This window comes from Eschrichtius robustus, chromosome 2, assembly GCF_028021215.1.
Source record: "Eschrichtius robustus isolate mEscRob2 chromosome 2, mEscRob2.pri, whole genome shotgun sequence".
NCBI classification, from domain to species: domain Eukaryota; kingdom Metazoa; phylum Chordata; class Mammalia; order Artiodactyla; family Eschrichtiidae; genus Eschrichtius; species Eschrichtius robustus.
In genome coordinates this window covers 26,962,203-26,986,180 of record NC_090825.1, presented here as the reverse complement: position 1 = coordinate 26,986,180, position 23,978 = coordinate 26,962,203, and the positions used below count along the sequence as shown (strand labels likewise).

The 23,978-nt window shown below is 39.9% G+C and overlaps 1 protein-coding gene across 4 annotated transcripts in view; it reads right to left on the bottom strand.

Moving 5' to 3' along the window:
* NPR3 (natriuretic peptide receptor 3) overlaps positions 1 to 23,978 on the bottom strand; it is a 75,894-nt gene that overhangs the window by 40,312 nt on the left and 11,604 nt on the right. For all 4 annotated transcript variants that reach the window (XM_068535207.1, XM_068535206.1, XM_068535205.1 and 1 more), the window contains exon 3: positions 3,577 to 3,743. In XM_068535207.1, the coding sequence (XP_068391308.1) occupies positions 3,577 to 3,743 (167 nt within the window). The remainder of the gene's footprint in view (positions 1 to 3,576; positions 3,744 to 23,978) is intronic.

Genomic DNA, 23,978 nt, shown 5'->3' with positions numbered 1-23,978 from the left:
GATTATTTCAATAGATGTAGAAAACGCATTTGATAATATTCAAACACCCCAACCTACACAGGTGATAAAATTCCACAGAACTGAATACCCACACACATGCACATACACACATAAGTACAAACCAAATTGAGGAAATGTGAGTAAAATTAGTGCATTGTATCAGTGTCAATATCCTGGTTGTGATCTTACATATAGTTTTCCAAAATGTTACCACTGGGGAAAACTAGGCACTATATATGAGGAATGTCTCCATATTGCATCTTAAAACTGCATGTAAATTTGCACTCATCTCAGTTAAAAAGTCACTTTAAAAAAAGAGAAGGCAAGAGTTGGAGATGAAGGTAGGGAGAAAGAGAGAAGGAGAGAGAGAAGAAGGGAGGAGGGAGAAACAAATTAACATTAATAACAAAATTTGGTAAGTTTAAAATATATAATAATAATTTTATTAAAAAACACCATTGCCATTCCATCCTTCTAATGTTTCAGTATAACCTTATAAAATTTTTTAAGCTCCAAATTTTTGCATCTTGAGAAGATCCCAAGCTTTCCAAAGACGCCAACCACATGCTAATCTGATAACAGTGATACTAGCATACACGACATGGGGTCAAGGATATCATATAGTTTACAATGCTTATAATCAAAAGCTGTGTCCTGACATAGAGAACAGAAATGTGGTTGCCAAGGGGGAGGTGGGTGGGGGAGGAATGGAGTGGGAGTTTGGGGTTAGCAGATGCAAACTAGTATATATGGGATGGATAAACAAGGTCCTACTGTATAGCACAGGGAACTATATTCAATGTCCTGTGATAAACCATAATGGAAAAGAACATGAAAAAGAATATATATATATGTGTAACTGAATCATTTTGCTGTACAGCAGAAATTAACACAACATTGTAAATCAACTATACTTCAATTAAAAAAAAACCTGCGTCCAGATCCTTTCCTAATCTACATTATGTGAATCTTTATGTTTTCTGTGCTATTTTTGTTTCAGTTATCCTAATAAAGGGTATCATTTTGCCAGAACAGAACTTCACCAACAAATAAAAACAAATAAAAGAGAACTTCCACAATCTAATAAAGACTCTTTCCCCAAAACCCCACAGTAAACATCACACTTAAATGGTGATATGAACAGATATGAAATCTTTTATATGCTCTTCACTTTAAAGTTCAGAACAAGGCAAGGACGCCCACTACCACTACTTATATTCAATACTGTATTGGGATCCTAGCCAGTAGCATTAAAAGTTTTAATTTAATTAATTATACTTAATTTAATAGACAATGTAATTAAATATCTCTTAATTAAGCATACTTAAAAGAAGAACTGAAAAGAAACAAAATTGTTACTATTCACACGTCTTGTGGTTGTTTAGAAAATGCATGGTAAAAATTTAGAATAGAGTCCACCAAAGTTGCTGGATTTGAGATCCAGTAACAAGGACTGAAGAGCTCACGATGGGTGTCACTAACGGAAATTCTAAGTAGATGAGACAACCTATTAGTACAAACAAGAGAAGCAGCAAGAACGAGGAAAGAACTGAGGCTTAGGATGAAGACCACCAAGTCTTGTTACTCCACTCCAGCATCTCCCACTGCAGGAGATCAAACTCTAGCCTCTGCGAGGCCCCGTATCTCCTTCTTCCACGATACTCACCACAACCACCTGTCTAAACTAACCTGATAAACAGCTGCAGTGGCACTCAAAAGAGCACAGCTAAAACACACATAACTATGAAAGACAGAATAAGTCATTATGAGGAGCTCCAATTTCTACTTTACATTATCATTTTTATTTATTTATAAAATCCGTTTTAATGATCCCACCATCAGAGGGAAGCCATATTGTAATCTACAACTACAAATAATCTCTAAAGCAGCAGTATTTGGTTTGGAATGTATTATGGATCTTTGTAGTAGGTACCCCTTCCAGGGAGATTTTGCCTAGACTACCATTAAAATAAGATTTAATATTCTGAACACAGTATAACTAATGACCAAGAAGATGTACCTGATAGTGCAATGGAATGCCAACTTTTGCCCACTAAGTATCATCATGTTTGACAACCTATACTGGAATACTTGAACTTCAACAACCTTAGGAAAGAGGTTAGACAAAATGACACCATTTTTGAGTTTTTAAACCAGAAAATTAATATGAACCTAGTAAAGTAAAATAACATACAGTGGCATAGGTTAAAGACTTGTATGTTTTCAATATTGACACAGGCCACCTCTGGCAGAACTACTGAAGAGAACTACAATGTCCTTGGTGTCCTTTCACATTCCTGAGGCAAAAGATTCGGATGATGACAATACTATCATAGGTTTCTGTAAACTTGGGCTCTACTTCTTTCATAATTAAGAACACCCTGTCCAACATGGCAGCCACTGGTCACGTATCGCTACTGAGCACTTGAACTGAATTAAGATACTCTGTAAGGGTAAAATACACACTAGATTTCAAAGACTTCATACAAGAAAAAAAATATACAATCTCAGTCATAATTTTACATTGATAAAATGTTGAAATGATTTTTTTCTATTTAAGTGAAATAAAATGTATTATTAAAATTAATTTCACCTGTTTTTTTTTAACTTTTTCTAATGTGGCTACTAAAAACTTTTTAATTACATTTGTGGCTCACATTACATATCTAGAAGACAGTGTTAATTTAGAAAGTCAAAAGGTATTTTAAATGATATGTGTATAATATATAAATTGCATTTAAGACATTAACACATGTTTATAAGACCCTTTGTATGTCGTTTAGTAGCAAATTCCTATAAAGACAGGTATGATCTTATAACAATAGTACAAAAGAGGCACCATTCATTGAGTTCCAACTTTTTGACCAGACAGTGCCAAGGACTTCAGCTAGATTATCTGTAATCCTCCCATCCTCATCTGAATGAGGGAGACTGAGGAATCTGCCCCAGATCACACAGTTAGATGTCCCTCTACTTAATCCTGAGCCTGGCCTGAGCTCCTGACTCCTGTCCACTCTTGGAAGATGCATGAATAACAACCGCACTAATGGTGTGCGACGCTCTGGAATCCTTCAGTAGGGAACAGCCTGCAGCAGAAGGAGGCGACAACACGGCCACAAAGGAGAGAAGCAGACTGGCCACGAAGCTAAGACAGATTGCCAAAAGAAGGAGCCTTCTAGAATCCAAAATACCTTCCTCCACCAAGCTCTGGAAAAATCAGGCATGCAAAACTTTGGCAATCCTTCATCCGTCTTCTCCCCTAACACTCTCCTAGCAGAATAGGCGATGGAAGTCTCCAGATCTCTGCTCAGCATGACCACAAGTACCCACAGAAAGCAATTTCCCTTCCTTCAGCAGCTGGCAAAGTGTAAGTGAAGCGTGGGGGTGATGGGCGCCTGGTGGGGAGGAGGGAGGAGAGCTGGCCAGAAAAAAAAAAAAACACACACACAGGAAGCAACAGTGACATTCAGACGTGAACCTAGGAATGGTTCAGAACAGGACGCTTTATCACACCTGATTTAATTCGAAGACTGTTTTCAGGATGCTGAAGGTCTAGGCTCATAATCAATTACTTACGTAATCCTCCTCACTGAGCCCTTGCTTCTCAACAGAACTTTTCACCTCCATGGAAAACTTCTCAAACTCAGGTTTCACTGTCCTCAGTAGAGTGATTGTTTGGAGGGATGAGTACGCTTGCTTAGCTTCAAAGTCGTGTTTGTCTCCTCTCTTCCACGAGCCATCTCCTACGGGAGAAGTAAAAATATTTATAATTCCAAGCCAGTCACCATAAAGGGGCCATTCTCCCTTTTCAACTGCGATGTGTCTCTACATGTTTCTTTTGGTGGCTGGGGCAGGAGGTATTGTCACAGTGTTGCACTTGGATAGAAAGTGACAATGTCAAGATCCTCAAAGGAGAAGAAGGCCCTTTGGACACGTGTTCCTTTGAAATGTGAGGCAGAAAGAAAAGCACTGTTGGGTTAATTGCCTTATAATAACCCTGTAACTGTAATTTTCAGCCGCCAAGAATTGCAGCACTGCAGGAGTAAGCAGTAGGTCTATTCCTTTCCATTCACACTTAGTTTTTAATATTTTTTAATCAACTGTGGAGGTCAACCAAGATGTTACTGCGCTACAGTAAACCCGACGCTACATAGATGTGGAAGGCAGGGATGGCTACATACGACAACAGATTTACACAAGTATTATAAAGTTGGTGCTAAAAGAAAAAGGTTTGAGATTACTGATATTTCTTGAAATGTTTCTCAAATCTCTTCAGACTGAAAAGTAGCCTAGGTGAACTTGAGGATTTCTATCTCTCTAGTGCTGGCAACATCAGAAAGTTTATTTATTGGACAAGTCGATCTGTGCATCAATAGTAATAAAATAAAAATTGCTAACATTTATTGAGTATATATATATATTATAATAATAATAAAAGCCTAGTTATTGAACACTTTATATTTATAAACTCATTTAATCCTCACAAGATCCCGTGACTGTGGGTACAATTATCCTATTTTACAGATGAGGAAACTGAGGCACTCAGAAGCTGGGTACCCCGCTGCTTCACGGCTCTCCCTTTCACAAAAGCAAAGGCAAATTACATGGATAAGAATCATTCCTCTTCTCTTTATTATTTCATTTTTGAGAAAACATGTGGCTTGCAGGACCCCAAAAGGAAATATAGACCTCTAACTTTTGACCATAATAATAATAATTCTGTGAATTATCATTATGATTCCTTGAGATCTCTGAAAATACCACAAGGAATTCAACCAACCAGAGTCCAACATCACAGTCATTTGTTTGCCCTGAGCCCAGATGCCCAGAGCCCAGCGGCTAAACAGAGAGGATGCTTCTGGAATGTGTAGCCAGGGCTCCGTGGCCCTTGCTCTACTCTTACAGAAAAAGTTCAGTTAAGAGCTGGTGGTTTTGGAATTTCTATCATAGCTTAAATCAGACAAACATGGATTAACTGAACTACGTGCAAGTTTCTGTGACAGCTGGAACAGTGGGCATCATAAATGTTTTGAACAGTCTCCACCACCTTCAAGAGAGGGATTTAGAGATGGGCATGTAAACACCTGAAGTCATTACAGGGTAGCAGTTAGCTTACTATGAGGGGCGGGGGGTGGTACATGGAAACCACGCAGAATAGAGAGGAAGAGGTAACCAGCTCCAAAGAGGGAAGTTTCATGCCAGGAAGAGGCATCAGCTTGGCCCTAAATGTGTGAATAGGATTTTCATAAGAGGAGAAGAGGATGGAAAAGCATGCTTGGCAGAATCTGCAGCACAGGCAGAGGTGCAAATGTGTATGACATCCAGTGGGCAGCTGGGAACCTCTGTCTGGAACATGAGAAAAGGCAGAGACAAAGAATTTGCTTGTGGAGGCATCTGTTTAATCATAATCCTAATAATAGCAGCCATTTATTAATTGCTTAGTATGTGCCAGGGAGCTGTTAAAAGATAAATAAGACAGAGACAAGGACAGAATTCATTAAGGGCTAGATCCATTCGCAATGAGCACAAGATTAAATTTCAAGCCACTGAACAAAACTTGATGAAGTCCTCCTCCTCCTCCTCCTCCACTATGAAACCTCCCAAACACCAGTGAGGCCACAGCTATGCCGGTGCTTGCTCAGAGGGCAAGTGAGCTGTGTGGCACTGTCATCGGCCAGGGCCAACCCCTCCGGGTGCTCAAGTCATGGACAACGTGGCCTTTTGTCAAGGGGCCAAATCCATTAGCCAGCAAGACCCCAAATTCTAAGAATGTCCATCTTCAACCCATGAAGGAACCCATTTCTTCTAGGTTTGCAATCCATATGTATTGATTCTTTTTTAACTGACCCGAGGTATCAAGAATCAGCAGGAATGGTGTTTCTTAGGCAGAGAGGATCAGAGTTTCTCAGCTTTGGGTAAGAGTCCCCTCCGGGCACAAGAAAGGAAATAACCCTATAGGGTATTATGCTGTGTAATTAGAAAGTACACATAGAACTGGAAACGGCAACTATCTTAGTTACTAATATGGAAAAAACTTTTTTTTTTTCCATTTTGAAAGAAGTGAAATACAGTACAATAAATCTGTCTACCACAATCTAAAAGGTAATGATCTTGGAGTTTCGTTTTCTAGAAAAAAGAATGACGGGACTTCCCTGGCGGTCCAGTGGTCAGGGGGCATGGGTTTGATCCCTGGTCGGGGAACTAAGATCCCACACAGCCACGTGGCATGGCCAGAAAATAAAAAACAACAAAAATTTTTAAAAAAAGAGAGAAAGAAGAATGGAAACAAAAGTGCTTAGTAAATGTAAGCCAAACTAAATATGTATCTAGTCACAACCATAACCAATACTATGACTTCCTGCTTTGTGTGTGTCTCTTATTGTACCGTGTCAGTAACCTCTCGGGGCCACTGAACCCTAGGAAAAGCAGAGGTCGGCTTGGCATGATGCCCCATCAGTGGGGACAAGTTTAATTCAGCAGACACTGGGTGCCTCTGGAGATTTACGAGCGGAACAGAAGAATGACATGATCAGACTCATGCCTTGGGAAATAGCAATGGATTAGGCTGGGGAGACACTGAGGGTTCACAGCCACAGTAATCCAGGCAAGGGGTTACCAGAGGTTATATGTGGGAAGTCACACCCCCAAAAAATTGAACATGGTTCTCCGGGTGGTTAGAATTACAGGCATCTTTTCTTTTCTTTTCTTTTTTTATTTGTTTTTTTGACTTTAGCAAATTTTCAGCAGTATATTTACTGCTTTTATAATCATAAAAAGAGGGAGGGCCCTTGAGAATGAATGCAGAGGGCTGTGCGAGAGGAATCTGAAGACTCTACAAGAGTGAGGGAGTGAACGACAGCCGAGAGGGACGCGCGTCACCAGTGATGCCAGAGAGGAAAAGCAAATGGTTGTCAGACGAAATAGCAAAGCCAGAGGGAGGAGGAGGGGTTAGGTGGACATGGAAATGACAGTGATTTCAGTTAGGGTCATGGTCAATCCAAGGTGACTGACTACAGAACACCCAAGTGGCAGCACCAGGCTGGGGTTGGAAAGAGGGGTCTGAAGCCAGCAAGAGGAGTGAGGGCTAGAGAGAGTGCTGGATGTCACGTCCATATGTCTTATACTTAGTACCCAGAAGGAGAGGGCAGAGGGTGAGCACACACTTTGGGGACGCTGTTTTTAGTGGGCAAAGGACTAAGAGGAGACAGAAGAGCTAAGAGAAAGCCCGAAGAATGCTGTGCCACCAAAGCTAAGAAAAACAGGGTTTCCAGAAAGAAATGGACGGAAACAATATGGCAAGGACTAGAGCTGTATATAGCTCTACTATAGCAGCCGCTAGCGCCATGTGTGACTACTTACATTTCAATTACTCAAGATTAAATAAAATTAAAATTTCAGTTTCTCACTCGCACTGGCCACATTTTAAATGTGCAATAGTCACATGTGGCCAGTGGCTCCCGTCCTGGGCAACACAGAGTAGAACACAGCCAGCATCATAGAAAGTTCCCCTGGACAGCACTGCTTTAGAGGCATGTAGGCACGGTCTGCACTAAGGCTGATGGCTTTGGTGATGGGAAGGTCAGCGGTGACCTAACACTCTCAGAGGAGTGGTGGGTCTTGTTGTCATACTCTTACAATGGTCCTGAACAAGGGATTAAGAAGAGGAGAAAGAAGTCAGCTAATGAGAAGTAGGGCAGAGAAGGTGATTCTTGCAGTTGTTTCAGGAATAAGGGAAAGTGAATTTGCTTTCTTTGTTTTGTTTGGTTTTAAACATCATGGAGCCCCAAGCTTGCATTTAGAGTGAGAAGGGTACAGAATATTTGTGAAAGAGGAAAAAAACTGCTCAGCACCAAGCCCTGTGCTTGGCAATCCTGGGGCCAGGGAGCTGGTGAGAGCCGGCGGTACTGGGACAACTGTGTCATCCTGTAGCTCTCAGTACTTACCAAGGACCCAGCACATAGAAAGCCTTTGGTAAATGTGCGCTGAATGACGAGCTGAGACATCACAGACTACATCCAAGAAGTGATGCCTGGAGTACACCTGGGCTGGCTGCAGAGTACGTGGCTCTTGACCTCTGGAAGCCAATTAAGTGAGACAAAAGCATTGGCCACCCTGCCTCACCCCAACCTCTCCAAATACCCAGGAGTTACATGCTTGCCTTGAGCTAGGCTGGTCCAGATTCTCCCATCAGTGATAACAGCACCACTTACTGAGCGATGCCATTGTGAATGGCTTTGCCTGAAGCATTTCATTCTTTAATCCTAATGAAAGCTCTATGAGGAATATTTAAGTTTGATACCCATCTGACAGATAAGAAACTGAGGCTCAAGGAGATTAACATGCCCGAAGTCACTTGGTTAATAAATAGAAGCAGGATTCAAATTCAAGCCAGCCTCCAAACTCCAGTGTTGTGTCTGCTGCTCATTCATCTCATCCAAGTTTGGTGTGTTCTAAGATTTAAGACTTCAAATTCAGTGGAGGACAAAAATGTTAAAAATAAAAGTAACAGAGGAAGACAGATCAGAAGAAGAAGTGTCTAAACGTGGTTTAACAACTGTTACAGTTGAAAGATTGTGTGAGAATTCCTTCTCTTTTCTCATTACCCTAAACTGACTATAACATGAATATATCACTTTAATAGCAAAATATAAATCCAATCCTTCCCCAGTTTTTCTGCCATTTTTCTACTTTTAGTGAGTCAAGTAATTTATGTGCATTACCAGCCCTGGAATACTCCCATCCTCACCTTAATGAGTGCCTCTGTGTTCTCAGGAAGTCAGGAAAGCTCTACAATAACCTTACAGTCCCAGACAAGATTGCGCAAATGACTTTCCACCTAACTTACATCCAAAGAACATAATGCCAGTGAATGAAAATGCCAACAGGTGCTATTCAAAACTCTGCAGCGCAATATATATCATCTTCACTCTGGATTTTTTTAAAACCTATCCTTTCAATCTTATTTTCCATCACTTGAATTCCCTCATAATATATTCAGAACTCCTGTAACAATATAATTGGGGCAGATCTGAGAATTTTTCTGAGTGCTCACCAAGACAATCTAATAATCAGTAAATATGGACATGCTATCAATATGTTTTCTTAAAAAACCAATCTCAAGTATTATTTAAAACAGAGTCTTTTTCTAGAACTGGTGTAGACTTTGATGTGAGGAAGCACAGGGAGAGGAGGAGGTTGGAGAACTTTTCATGAACATATATCTGATTCTTAGAGTATAAAAATCTCAGAGGGAGCCCTTTATGAGCGACAGACACCAGAACCTTGGTCTAGGTCACTGTGCCTGCCATAAGATTCTATTTACTGCTTCTACTCTGAAGAGGAAAAGTGCTTCAGGGTCTGCGGCAAACCTCCCTACATCCATTCTCCCATCCATTTTCTCTGTTACTCCCTTAGTAACAGATTCCTGAATTGATGTGAGGTAGCAGTGAGCCCAGCTAAAAGCACACATTTCCTGGCCCCCCTCCCAACCACGGGTAGCAAATGATACGTAAGCGAAAGTTAGTGAGTGGGGCTTCCAGAGAGCCCTTCAAACAGAACTGAGTCAACTGAAAAGGATCTCTTTTTGCCTCTCATCTTTCCCCTTCTGTCTTGCCTAGAATTAAGACACAATCCCTGGAATCCTAGCCATTATCTTATGATCTTGAGGATGGATGCCATTCACTAGGATTGAGGGAGCAGAAAACAAGAAGACGCTTGGATCCCTGATGACATTATGGAACCATCATTCTGCCCCAGACTGCCCACCTCTGCACTTCTTACAGTTGAGAGAATAAACCTCTACATTTGTTTAAATTACTATAGCTGGAAGTCTTGGTTATTTGCAGGCAGATATAATTCCTAATGCACCCAGGTCCTTAGGATGTACTAGATAAAAGTTGACTAATTTGGTAACAAAAAAATGTATGGCCTAAATCAAGCTATAAAACTGCACCACAAGAAAACGTACAAACTTAACTTATCATTTTTAAAGTACTATATGTAATGGTCAAAGTAAACTAAAATTAATAGTAAATTTAGTGAACATTTACTAAACACTCATCATGTTCCAAGAAGTTTTCTGTGTCTCTCATATACACCACCTCATTTATTACTCATCCTGATGCGATGAGATAAGTACTATTATTATCATTAGAAGAAACTGAGACTTGCAGGGGAAGGGCAGGGTTATGTCAATTTGCCAAGAGCTAGTACATGGCACAGACTCTCAGGCAGGCTGACAGCCGAGAGCAAAGCCTAAGCAACAAGGCAGTAAAAGGGAAAAGAAAGGGGATATAATCAGAAAAACCCTCACACCACAGAAATACAAAGGATCATGAGACACTACTATAAGCAACTGTATGCCAATAAAATGGACAACATGGAAGAAATGGACAAATTCTAAGAAAGGTACAATCTCCCAAGACTGAACCAGGAAGAACAGAAATATGACCAGACCAGTCACAAGCACTGAAATTGAAACTGTTATTTAAAAATTCCCAACAAACAAAAGCCCAGGACCTGATGGCTTCACAGGCGAATTCTATCAAACATTTAGAGAAGAGCTAATACTTATCCTTCTGAAACTGTTCCCAAAAATTGCAGAGGAAGGAAAACTCCTAAACTCATTCTATGAGCTCACCATCACCCTGATACCAAAACCAGACAAAGATGTCACCAAAAAAAGAAAATTACAGGCCAATATCACTGATGAACATAGATGCAAAAATCCTCAACAAAATACTAGCAATCTGAATCCAACAATACATTAAAAGGATCATATACCATGATCAAATGGGATTTATCCCAGGGATGCAAGGATTTTTCAAAATCCACAAATCAATCAGTGTGATACACCACATCAACAAATTGAAGAATAAAAACCATATGATCATCGCATTAGATGCAGAAAAAGCTTTTGACAAAATCCAGCCCCATTTATGATAAAAACTCTATAGAAAGCGGGCACAGAGGGAATACACCTCAACATAATAAAGGCCATATATGACAAACCTACAGCTAATATCATACTCAATGGAGAAAAGCTGAAAGCATTTCCTCTAAGATCAGGAACAAGACAAGGATGTCCACTCTCACTACTTTTATTCAACATAATTTTGGAAGTCCTAGCTATGGCAATCAGAGAAGAAAAAGAAATAAAAGGAATACAAATTGGAAAAGAAAAGTTAAACTGTCACTGTTTGCAGATGACATGATACTATACATAGAAAATCCCAAAGATGGTACCAGAAAACTACTAGAGCTCATCAATGAATTTGGTAAAGTTGCAGGTTACAAAGTTAATTAGTACACAGAAATCTGTTGCATTCCTATACACTAACAACAAAAGATCCGAAAGAGAAATTGAAGAAACAATCCCACTTACCATCACATCAAAAAGAATAAAATACTTAGGAATAAACCTACCTAAGGAGACAAAAGACCTGTACTCTGAAAACTATAAGATGCTGATGAGGGCTTCCCTGGTGGCGCAGTGGTTGAGAGTCTGCCTGCCAGTGCGGGGGACACAGGTTTGAGCCCTGGTCTGGGAGGATCCCACATGCCGCGGAGCGGCTGGGCCCGTGAGCCACAACTACTGAGCCTGCACGTCTGGAGCCTGTGCTCCACAACAAGAGAAGCCACGATAGTGAGAGGCCCGCGCATCGCGATGAAGAATGGCCCCCGCTTGCCGCAACTAGAGAAAGCCCTCGCACAGAAACGAAGACCCAACACAGCCAAAAGTAAAATAAATAAATAAGATAGGCTATAACTAATCTTAAAAAAAAAAAAAAAGATGCTGATGAAAGAAATCAAAGAAGACACAAACAGATGGAAAGATATACCATGTTCTTGGATTGGAAGAATCCATACTGTCAAAATGACGATACTACCCAAGGGAATCTGCAGATTCAATGCAATCCCTATCGAATTACCAATGGCATTTTTCACAGGACTAGAACAAAAAAATCTTAAAATGTTTATGGAGACACAAAAGACCCTGAATAGCTAAAGCAATCTTGAGAAAGAAAACGGAGCTGGAGGAATCAGGCTTCCTGACTTCAGACTATATTACAAAGTTATAGTCATCAAAACAGTATGGTACTGGGCTTCCCTGGTGGCGCAGTGGTTAAGAATCCGCCTGCCAATACAGGGGACACAGGTTTGAGCCCTGGTCCAGGAAGATCTCACATACTGTGGAGCAACTAAGCCCGTGTGCCACAACTACTGAGCCTGTGCTCTACAGCCTGCAAGTCACAACTACTGAGCCCGTGAGCCTAGAGCCCATGCTCCACAACAAAAGAAGCCACCGTGATCAGAAACCTGCACACTGCAACGAAGAGTAGCCCCCACTCACCACAACTAGAGAAAGCCATGCACAGCAACAAAGACCAAATGCAGCCAAAAATAAATAAATTTTTTTTAAAACAGTATGTGGGGGGAGGAGAGAAGATGGTGGAAGAGTAAGACGCAGAGATCACCTTCCTTCCCACAGATACAGTAGAAATACATCTACACGTGGAACTGCTCCTACAGAACACCCACTGAACGCTGGCAGAAAACGTCCGACCTCCAAAAAGGCAAGAAACTCCCCCCGTACTTGGGTAGGGCAAAAGAAAAAAGAAATAACAGACAAAAGAATAGGGACGGCACCTGCACCAGTGGGAGGGAGCTGTGAAGGAGGAAAGATTTCCACGCACTAGGAAGCCCCTTCGCGGGCAGAGACTGAGGGTGGCAGAGGGGGGAAGCTTCGGAGCCACGGAGGAGAGCGCAGCCACAGGGGTGCGGAGGGCAAAGCGGAGAGGCTCCCGCACGGAGGAGCGGTGCCGACCAGCACTCACCAGCCCGAGAGGCTTGTCTGCTCCCCCGCCGGGGCGGGCGGGGGCTGGGAGCTGAGGCTCGGGCTTCGGTCGGATCGCAGGGAGAGGACTGGGATTGGCGGCGTGAACACAGCCTGAAGGGGTTAGCGCACCACAGCTAGCCGGGAGGGAGTCCGAGAAAAAGTCTGCAGCTGCTGAAGAGGCAAGAGACTTTTTCTTCCCTCTTTGTTTCCTGGTGCGCGAGGAGAGGGGATTCAGAGCGCCGCCTAAACGAACTTCAGAGACGGGCGCGAGCCGCAGCTAACAGCGCGGATCCCACAGCAACAGGGGCGCAGAGGAAAAAGCGGAGAGACTCCCGCACAGAGGCCCGGCGCCGAGCAGCGCTCACCAGCCCGAGAGGCTTGTCTGCTCCCCCGCCAGGGCAGGCGGGGCTGGGAGCTGAGGCTCGGGCTTCGGTCAGATCGCAGGGAGAGGACTGGGATTGGCGGCGTGAACACAGCCTGAAGGGGTTAGCGCACCACAGCTGGCTGGGAGGGAGACCGGGAAAAGGTCTGCAGCTGCCGAAGAGGCAAGAGACTTTTTCTTGCCTCTATGTTTCGCTGCGCGCAAGGAGAGGGGATTCAGAGCGCCGCCTAAACGAACTCCAGAGAAGGGCGCGAGCCGCGGCGATCAGCGCGGACCCCAGAGACGGGCGTGAGACGCTGGGGCTGCTGCTGCCGCCTCCAAAAAGCCTGTGTGTGAGCACAGGTCACTCTCCACACCACCCCTCCCGGGAGCCGGTGCAGCCCGCCACTGCCAGGGTCCCGTGATCCCCGGACAAATTCCCCGGGAGAACGCACTGCGCGCCTCAGGCTGGTGCAACGTCACGCCGGCCTCTGCTGCCGCAGGCTCGCCCCGCCTCCTCCGTACCCCTCCCTCCCCGCGGCCTGAGTGAGCCAGCGCCCCCGAAGCAGCTGCTCCTTTAACCCCGTTCTGTCTGGGCGGGGAATAGACGCCCTCAGGCGACCTACACGCAGAGGCGGGTCCAAATCCAAAGCTGAACCCCAGGAGCTGTGTGAACAGGGAAGAGAAGGGGAAATCTCTCCCAGCAGCCTCAGAAGTAGCGGATTAAAACTCCACAAACAACTTGATGTGCCTGCATCTGTTGAATACCTGAATAGACAACGAATCATCCCAAATTCAGGAGGTGGACTTTGGGAGCAGGATATATTAATTTTTCCCCTGTTCCTTTTTTTTTGTGAGTGTATATGTATATGCTTCTGGGTGAGATTTTGTCTGTATAGCTTTGCTTTACAATAGCTTTATTTTACTTCACTATATTATAGCCTCTTTCTTTCTTTCTTTCTTTCTATTTTTTCTCCCTTTTACTCTGAGCCGTGTGGACGAAAGGCTCTTGGTGCTCCAGCCAGGCATCAGGGCCGTGCCTCTGAGGTGGGAGAGCCAACTTCAGGACACTGGTCCACAAGAGACCTCCCAGCTCCACGTAATACCAAACGGTAAAAATCTCTCAGAGATCTCCATCTCAACATCAAGACCCAGCATCACTCAATGACCAGCAAGCTACAGTGCTGAACACCCTATGCCAAACAACTAGCAAGACAGGAACACAGCCCTATCCATTAGCAGAGAGGCTGCCTAAAATCATAATAAGGCCACAGACACCCCAAAATACACCACCAGACGTGGATGTGCCCACCAGAAAGACAAGATCCAGCCTCATCCACCAGAGCTCAGGCACTAGTTCCCTACACCAGGAAGCCTACACAACCCACTGAACCAACCTTAGCCACTGGGGACAGATACCAAAAACAACGGGAACTACAAACCTGCAGTCTGTGAAAAGGAGACCCCAAACACAGTAAGATAAGCAAAATGAGACGACAGAAAAACACACAGCAGATGAAGGAGCAGGGTCAAAACACACCAGACTTAACAAATGAAGAGGAAATAGGTAGTCTACCTGAAAAAGAATTCAGAATAATGATAGTAAGGATGATCCAAAATCTTGGAAATAGAATAGACAAAATGCAAGAAACATTTAACAAGGACATAGAAGAACTAAAGAGGAACCAAGCAATGATGAAAAACACAATAAATGAAATTAAAAATACTCTAGATGGGATCAATAGCAGAATAACTGAGGCAGAAGAAAGGATAAGTGACCCGGAAGATAAAATGGTGGAAATAACTACTACAGAGCAGGATAAAGAAAAAAGAATGAAAAGAACTGAGGACAGTCTCAGAGACCTCTGGGACAACATTAAACGCACCAACATTCGAATTATAGGGGTCCCAGAAGAAGAAGAGAAAAAGAAAGGGACTGAGAAAATATTTGAAGAGATTATAGTTGAAAACTTCCCTAATATGGGAAAGGAAATAGTTAATCAAGTCCTGGAAGCACAGAGAGTCCCATACAGGATAAACCCAAGGAGAAACACGCCAAGACACATATTAATCAAACTGTCAAAAATTAAATATAAGGAAAACATATTAAAGGCAGCAAGGGAAAAAAAACAAATAACACACAAGGGAATCCCCATAAGGTTAACAGCTGATCTTTCAGCAGAAACTCTGCAAGCCAGAAGGGAGTGGCAGGATATACTTAAAGTGATGAAGGAGAAAAACCTACAACCAAGATTACTCTACCCAGCAAGGATCTCATTCAGATTCGATGGAGAAATTAAAACCTTTACAGACAAGCAAAAGTTGAGAGAGTTCAGCACCACCAAACCAGCTTTACAACAAATGCTAAAGGAACTTCTCTAGGCAAGAAACACAAGACAAGGAAAACACCTACAATAACAAAACCAAAACATTTAAGAAAATGGGAATAGGAACATACATATCGATAATTACCTTGAATGTAAATGGATTAAATGCTCCCACCAAAAGACACAGTCTGGCTGAATGGATACAAAAACAAGACCCATATATATGCTGTCTACAAGAGACCCACTTCAGACCAAGAGACACATACAGACTGAAAGTGAGGGGATGGAAAAAGATATTCCATGCAAATGGAAATCAAAAGAAAGCTGGAGTAGCAATTCTCATATCAGACAAAATAGACTTTAAAATAAAGACTATTACAAGAGACAAAGAAGGACACTATATAATGATCAAGGGATCGATCCAAGAGGAAGCTATAACAATTGTAAATATTTATGCACCCAACATAGGAGCACCTCAATACATAAGGCAAATACTAACAGCCATAAAAGGGGAAATCGACAGCAACACAATCATAGTAGGGGACTTTAACACCCCACTTTCACCAATGGACAGATCATCCAAAATGAAAATAAATAAGGAAACACAAGCTTTAAATGATACATTAAACAAGATGGACTTAATTGATATTTATAGGACATTCTACCCAAAAACAACGGAATACACATTTTTCTCAAGTGCTCATGGAACATTCTCCAGGATAGATCATATCTTGGGTCATAAATCAAGCCTTGGTAAATTTAAGAAAATTGAAATCGTATCAAGTATCTTTTCCGACCACAACGCTATGAGACTAGATATCAATTACAGGAAAAGATCTGTAAAAAATACAAACACATGGAGGCTACACAATACACTACTTAATAACGAAGTGATTACTGAAGAAATCAAAGGGGAAATCAAAAAATACCTAGAAACAAATGACAATGGAGATATGACGACCCAAAACCTATGGGACGCAGCAAAAGCAGTGCTAAGAGGGAAGTTTATAGCAATACAAGCCTACCTCAAGAAACAGGAAACATCTCGAATAAACAACCTAACCTTGCACCTGAAGCAATTAGAGAAAGAAGAACAAAAAAACCCCAAAGCCAGCAGAAGGAAAGAAATTATAAAGATCAGGTCAGAAATAAATGAAAAAGAAATGAAGGAAACAATAGCAAAAATCAATGAAACTAAAAGCTGGTTCTTTGAGAAGATAAACAAAATTGATAAACCATTAGCCAGACTCATCAAGAGAAAAAGGGAGAAGACTCAGATCAATAGAATTAGAAATGAAAAAGGAGAAGTAACCACTGACACTGCAGAAATACAAAAGATCATGAGAGATTACTACAAGCAACTCTATGCCAATAAAATGGACAACCTGGAAGAAATGGACAGATTCTTAGAAATGCACAAACTGCCGAGACTGAACCAGGAAGAAATAGAAAATATGAACAGACCAATCACAAGCACTGAAATTGAAACTGTGATTAAAAACCTTCCAACAAACAAAAGCCCAGGACCAGATGGCTTCACAGGTGAATTCTATCAAACATTTAGAGACGAGCTAACACCTATCCTTCTCAAACTCTTCCAAAATATTGCAGAGGGAGGAACACTCCCAAACTCATTCTACGAGGCCACCATCACCCTGATACCAAAACCAGACAAAGATGTCACAAAGAAAGAAAACTACAGGCCAATATCACTGATGAACATAGATGCAAAAATCCTCAACAAAATACTAGCAAACAGAATCCAACAGCACATTAAAAGGATCATACACCATGATCAAGTGGGGTTTATCCCAGGAATGCAAGGATTCTTCAACATATGCAAATCAATCAATGTGATACACCATATTAACAAATTGAAGGAGAAAAACCATATGATCATCTCAATAGATGCAGAGAAAGCTTTCGACAAAATTCAACACCCATTTATGATAAAAGCCCTGCAGAAAGTAGGCATAGAGGGAACTTTCCTCAACATAATAAAGGCCATATATGACAAACCCACAGCCAACATTGTCCTCAATGGTGAAAAACTGAAACCATTTCCACTAAGATCAGGAACAAGACAAGGTTGCCCACTCTCACCACTATTATTCAACATAGTTTTGGAAGTGTTAGCCACAGCAATCAGAGAAGACAAAGAAATAAAAGGAATCCAAATCGGAAAAGAAGAAGTAAAGCTGTCACTATTTGCAGATGACATGATACTATACATAGAGAATCCTAAAGATGCTACCAGAAAACTCCTAGAGCTAATCAATGAATTTGGTAAAGTAGCAGGATACAAAATAAATGCACAGAAATCTCGCATTTCTATACACTAATGACGAAAAATCTGAAAGTGAAATTAAGAAAACACTCCCATTTACCATTGCAACAAAAAGAATAAAATATCTAGGAATAAACCTACCTAAGGAGACAAAAGACCTGTATGCAGAAAATTATAAGACACTGATGAAAGAAATTAAAGATGATACAAATAGATGGAGAGATATACCATGTTCCTGGATTGGAAGAATCAACATTGTGAAAATGACTCTACTACCCAAAGCAATCTACAGATTCAATGCAATCCCTATCAAACTACCACTGGCATTTTTCACAGAACTAGAACAAAAAATTTCACAATTTGTATGGAGACACAAAAGACCCCGAATAGCCAAAGCAATCTTGAGAACGAAAAATGGAGCTGGGGGAATCAGGCTTCCTGACTTCAGACTATATTACAAAGCTTCAGTAATCAAGACAGTTTGGTACTGGCACAAAAACAGAAATATAGATCAATGGAACAGGATAGAAAGCCCAGAGATAAACCCACACACATATGGTCACCTTATCTTTGATAAAGGAGGCAAGAATATACAGTGGAGAAAAGACAGCCTCTTCAATAAGTGGTGCTGGGAAAATTGGACAGGTACATGTAAAAGTATGAAATTAGAACACTCCCTGACACCATGCACAAAAATAAACTCAAAATGGATTAAAGACCTAAGTGTAAGGGCAGACACTATCAAACTCTTAGAGGAAAACATAGGCAGAACACTCTATGACATACATCACAGCAAGATTCTTTTTGACCCAGCTCCCAGAGAAATGGAAATAAGAACACAAATAAACAAATGGGACCTAATGAAACTTAAAAGCTTTTGCACAGCAAAGGAAACCATAAACAAGACCAAAAGACAACCATCAGAATGGGAGAAAATATATGCAAATGAAGCAACTGACAAAGGATTAATCTCCAAGATTTACAAGCAGCTCATGCAGCTCAATAACAAAAAAACCAACAACCCAATCCAAAAATGGGCAGAAGACCTAAATAGACATTTCTCCAAAGAAGATATACAGATGGCCTACAGACACATGAAAGAATGCTCAACATCATTAATCATTAGAGAAATGCAAATCAAAACTACAATGAGATATCATCTCACACCGGTCAGAATGGCCATCATCAAAAAATCTAGAAACAATAAATGCTGGAGAGGGTGTGGAGGAAAGGAACACTCTTGCACTGTTGGTGGGAATGTAAATTGATACAGCCACTATGGAGAACAGTATGGAGGTTCCTGAAAAAACTACAAATAGAACTACCATACGACCCAGCAATCCCAATACTGGGCATATACCCTGAGAAAACCATAGGTCAAAAAGAGTCATGTACCAAAATGTTCATTGCAGCTCTATTTACAATAGCCAGGACATGGAAGCAACCTAAATGTCCATCGACAGATGAATGCATAAAGAAGATGTGGCACATATATACAATGGAATATTACTCAGCCATAAAAAGAAATGAAATGGAGGTATTTGTAATGAGGTGGATGGAGTTAGAGTCTGTCATACAGAGTGAAGTAAGTCAGAAAGAGAAAAACAAATACAGTATGCTAACACATATATACGGAATCTAAGGAAAAAAAAAAAAAAAGGCCATGAAGAACCTAGTGGCAAGACGGGAATAAAGACACAGACCTACTAGAGAATGGACTTGAGGATATGGGGAGGGGGTGGGGTGAGATGTGACAGGGTAAGAGAGTGTCATGGACATATATACACTACCAAATGTAAAATAGATAACTAGTGGGAAGCAGCCGCATAGCACAGGGAGATCAGCTCGGTGCTTTGTGACCACCTAGAGGGGTGGGATGGGGAGGGTGGGAGGGAGGGAGATGCAAGAGGGAAGAGAAATGGGAACATATTGTATATGTATAACTGATTCACTTTGTTATAAAGTAGAAGCTAACACACCATTGTAAGGCAATTATACTTCAATAAAGATGTTTAAAAAAAAAAAAACAGTATGGTACTGGCACAAAAATAGAAATATAGATCAATGGCATAGGATAGAAAGCCCAGAAATAAACCCATACTCCTATGGTCAATTAATCTACAACAAAGGAGTCAAGACTATACAAAGGGGGAAAGACAGTCTCTTTAATAAATGGTGCTGGGAAAACTGGACAGCTACATGTAAAAAAAATGAAATTAGAACACTCTTTGACAACATACACAAAAATAAGCTCAAAATGGATTAAAGACCTAAATGTAAGACTGAACATTATAAAACTCTTAGAGAAAACATAGGCAGAACACTCTCTGACATAAACTTCAGCAAGGTCTTTTTTGATCTGTCTCCCAGAGTCATGGAAATAAAAACAAAAATAAACAAATGGGACCTAATTTAACTCAAAAGCTTTTGCACAGCAAAGGAAACCATAAATAAAACAAAAAGACAACCCACAGATTGGGAGAAAATATTTGCAAATGATGTGACCAACAACGGATTAGTCTCCAAAATTTACAAACAGCTCAAGCGGCTTAATATCATCAAAACAAACAACCCAATCAAAACATGGGCAGAAGACCTAAATAGACATTTCTCCAAAGAAGACATACAGATGGCCAAGAGGCACATGAAAAGATGTTCAACATCACTAATAGAGAAATGCAAATCAAAACTACAGTGAGATATCACCTCACACCTGTCAAAACAGCTATCATCAAAAAATCTACAAACAATAAATGCTGGAGAGGGTGTGAAGAGAAGGGAACCCTCCCACACCGTTGGTGGGAATGTAAATTGGTACAGCCACTGTGGAGAACAGTATGGAGGTTCCTTAAAAAACTAAAAATAGGACTACCATATGATCCCTCTAACCCACTCCTGGGCATATATACAGAGAAAAACATGGTCTGAAAGGATACATGCACCCCAATGTTCATTGCAGCACTGTTTACAATAGCCAAGACATGGAAGCAACCTAAATGTCCATCGACAGAGGAATGGATAAAGAAGATATGGCACATATATACAATGGCATATTACTCATTCATTAAAAAGGATGAAATAATACCATTTGTGGCAACATGGATGGACCTAGAGATTGTCAAACTGAGTGAAGTAAGTCAGACAGAGAAAGAGAAATAAAATATGATATCGCTTATATGCAGAATCTAAAAAGAAATGATACAAATGAACTTATTTACAAAACAGAAACAGACTCACAGACTTAGAGAACGAACTTATGGTTACCAGAAAGAAAGGGTGGGGGGAAGGGATAGTTAGCGAGTTTGGGATTGACATGCACACACCGCTATATTTAAAATGTATAACCAAAAAAATAAAAAAATAAAAAGTAAAATGTATAACCAACAAGGACCTACTGTATAGCACAGGGAACTCTGCTCAATACTATGTAACAACCTAAATGGGAAAAGAATTTGAAAAAGAATAGGCACATGTATATGTATAACTGAATCACTTTGCTGTATACCTGAAATTATCACAACATTGTTAATCAACTATACTCCAATATAAAGTAAAAAGTTTAAAAAAATAAAATAAAATAAATAAATTTTTAAAAATTAAAAAAAAGAAAAACCAAGGATACTTGGTAGATTGTATCAGAGCACATTGTATAACTCCATGCAATTCAGTTTTCAAGAATCAGAAAAACTGAACTAATGGAAAAATAAGTTTTAAAAAGTTGTCCCAAAAATCACCAACAATAAGTCATATATACATAAAGCCAATAATAAGTCATATACATATGTATATACATATACATATACATGACTTCTTATGCACTCATATTTTGCATTGAGAAGGACACAGCACCACTTTTGTAGTATTCTTGACAAAAATGTGTAAACTCAACTTATCATTTGAAAACACCAGATAAATCCAAATTGAGAGACATTCTACAAAATAACAGACTTATCCAAAGTGTCAGGTCATAAATAACAAGGAAAGGTTGAAGAACTGTCACAGACTGGAGAAGATTAAGAAGACACACAACTAAATGGATTGGATCCTGGAACAGAAAAAGAGCATTAGGAGGAAAGGTGGTAAATTTCAAATAAAGCCTGTAGTTTAGTTAGTAGTATTGTACCAATGTTAATTTTCTTATTTTGATAATTGTACTATGCGCATTTAAATTGTTAACATTAGAGGAATCTGGGTAAAAGGTATACACGAACTCTATTTTTTTTTTAAAGTTCTCTGTACATCTAAAATTATTTCAAAATAGATTTGTTTTTTTAATTTTCCAAAAATTACCTCTGAAAAGAAGTTAGGTCCAGACAGAGAGTTGAATTGTTTCCATATTTCAAGGAATATTCTTATGGTATATAAACTGCTCTAGAGCATAAAAACAATGGAAAGTGTCCCAATTAATTTTATAAAGCTACTATTAACCTGATATTAAAATCTGACAATACCACCTAAAGGCAAGAAAACTGTCCAATCTCATGAGTATAGATTCAAAAATCGTAAATAAAACACTAAAAACTTAAAATCAGCAATACATCTAAAAAAATCATGACAAACTATGCTTAATTCCAAGAATACTATAATGACTCAATATTAGGAAATTTATTAAAAGTACAGATAAAATGTATTTGATAACACTCATCACTCACTTCCAATTTTTAAAACCACACTTAATAAACTAAAGAATATTTTAACATCTACTTCTGACAAGATATTAGAAATTAAGTATCACCATTGTTATATAATATTATTCTAGAGGCTACTGCCAATGCAGTAAGAAAAGAAAGATAAATATAACATTCAACTATCAAAATGGAGGAATAACTATTGTTATTATTTGAAAGTGATTTTAAAAAATCTATTAGAACAGAGGATTTAATATGTGGAATTCTTGTTTTCTATATAACAACTACAGTTACAAAATGTAATAGGAAAAGATCATGAACATAATAACAACCAAAAAACATAAAATGTCTAAGAATGAACTCAGCAAGAATGGTGCAGAATTCAAATAAAGAAAACTGCAGAACTTTGCTTATGGACATAAAAAGAAATTCAAATAAATAAAATAATTTAAAAGTTAGATGATACAGGGTTGACAGAGATGCAGGAAAACAAAATATCTCATACACTGTTGCAAAAATGTAAATTGGCAAACCTCTTTAGAGGACAACTTTGGCAATATCTATCAAAATTTAAATGCATATAACATTTGACCCAGATATTCTACTTCTAGAAGCTTGTCTTACAGATTACACACACATACATATGTGTGTATGTATGTGCACACATGAATGCACATGGCAAGGCAACTCAACATAGCATTGCTCTTATAGCAAAAAGCTGGAAACAACATAAATATTAAAAAACAAAAGACTGATTAAGAAAGATGGCATATCAGCATTATAAAATACTATGTATTCATACTATAGATAGTATGATCATTTTATTGAAATTTTTTTCATAAATATATAATTTGTAATAAAATAGACAAGATGGACATCTAAATATTATCAATGTACCTTTATCTGCATGGCAGAGTTTCAGTAACTTATTTTCTTCCCTATGCTTTTCTATGTTTCTCAAATTTTCTACAATACTTGTGTATTGTAATGAGCAGGGAAAAGTAATGCAAGCTTATCCGTGGATGAAAGGAATTCCAGTACCTAATTTGTACTTGCTCACTTATAATATGCATTCACATGCATTGCCTCAAAATGTTATGCTTGCAGTAGCCAACTTGCAAAACTCAGAATAAATTTTTTTCATTTTTCACCAGTCTCTACCACTATCTCAATGAATTCAATACCGTAACCAATGATGTAATTACATTCTGATCTTGGGTCAAGAAGCAAAACTGCCACTCTGCTTGTGTAAAGATAGGGGGAAAGACAGTGATGGGAGCAAGCAGAGGAAAACTGGGTGTTTATCCTGCAAGCCTCAAATCTTCAATTTTATTCGCTACAGGAAGCAGAGGTTACTTTTGCTTCAACAACTTTGCTATATTCCCGTGAGAAGTGTGATTCATTACGTTTATGCACAATGATCTACTGCTTAAGTAAGCCAGGAGCTTATCAGGGCAGGAAACTGAGGCATATGCTTTAAGGTTTAGATCCCATCTAACTATATCTCGACCACAATAACTGAGAAGTGGAGCTCAGC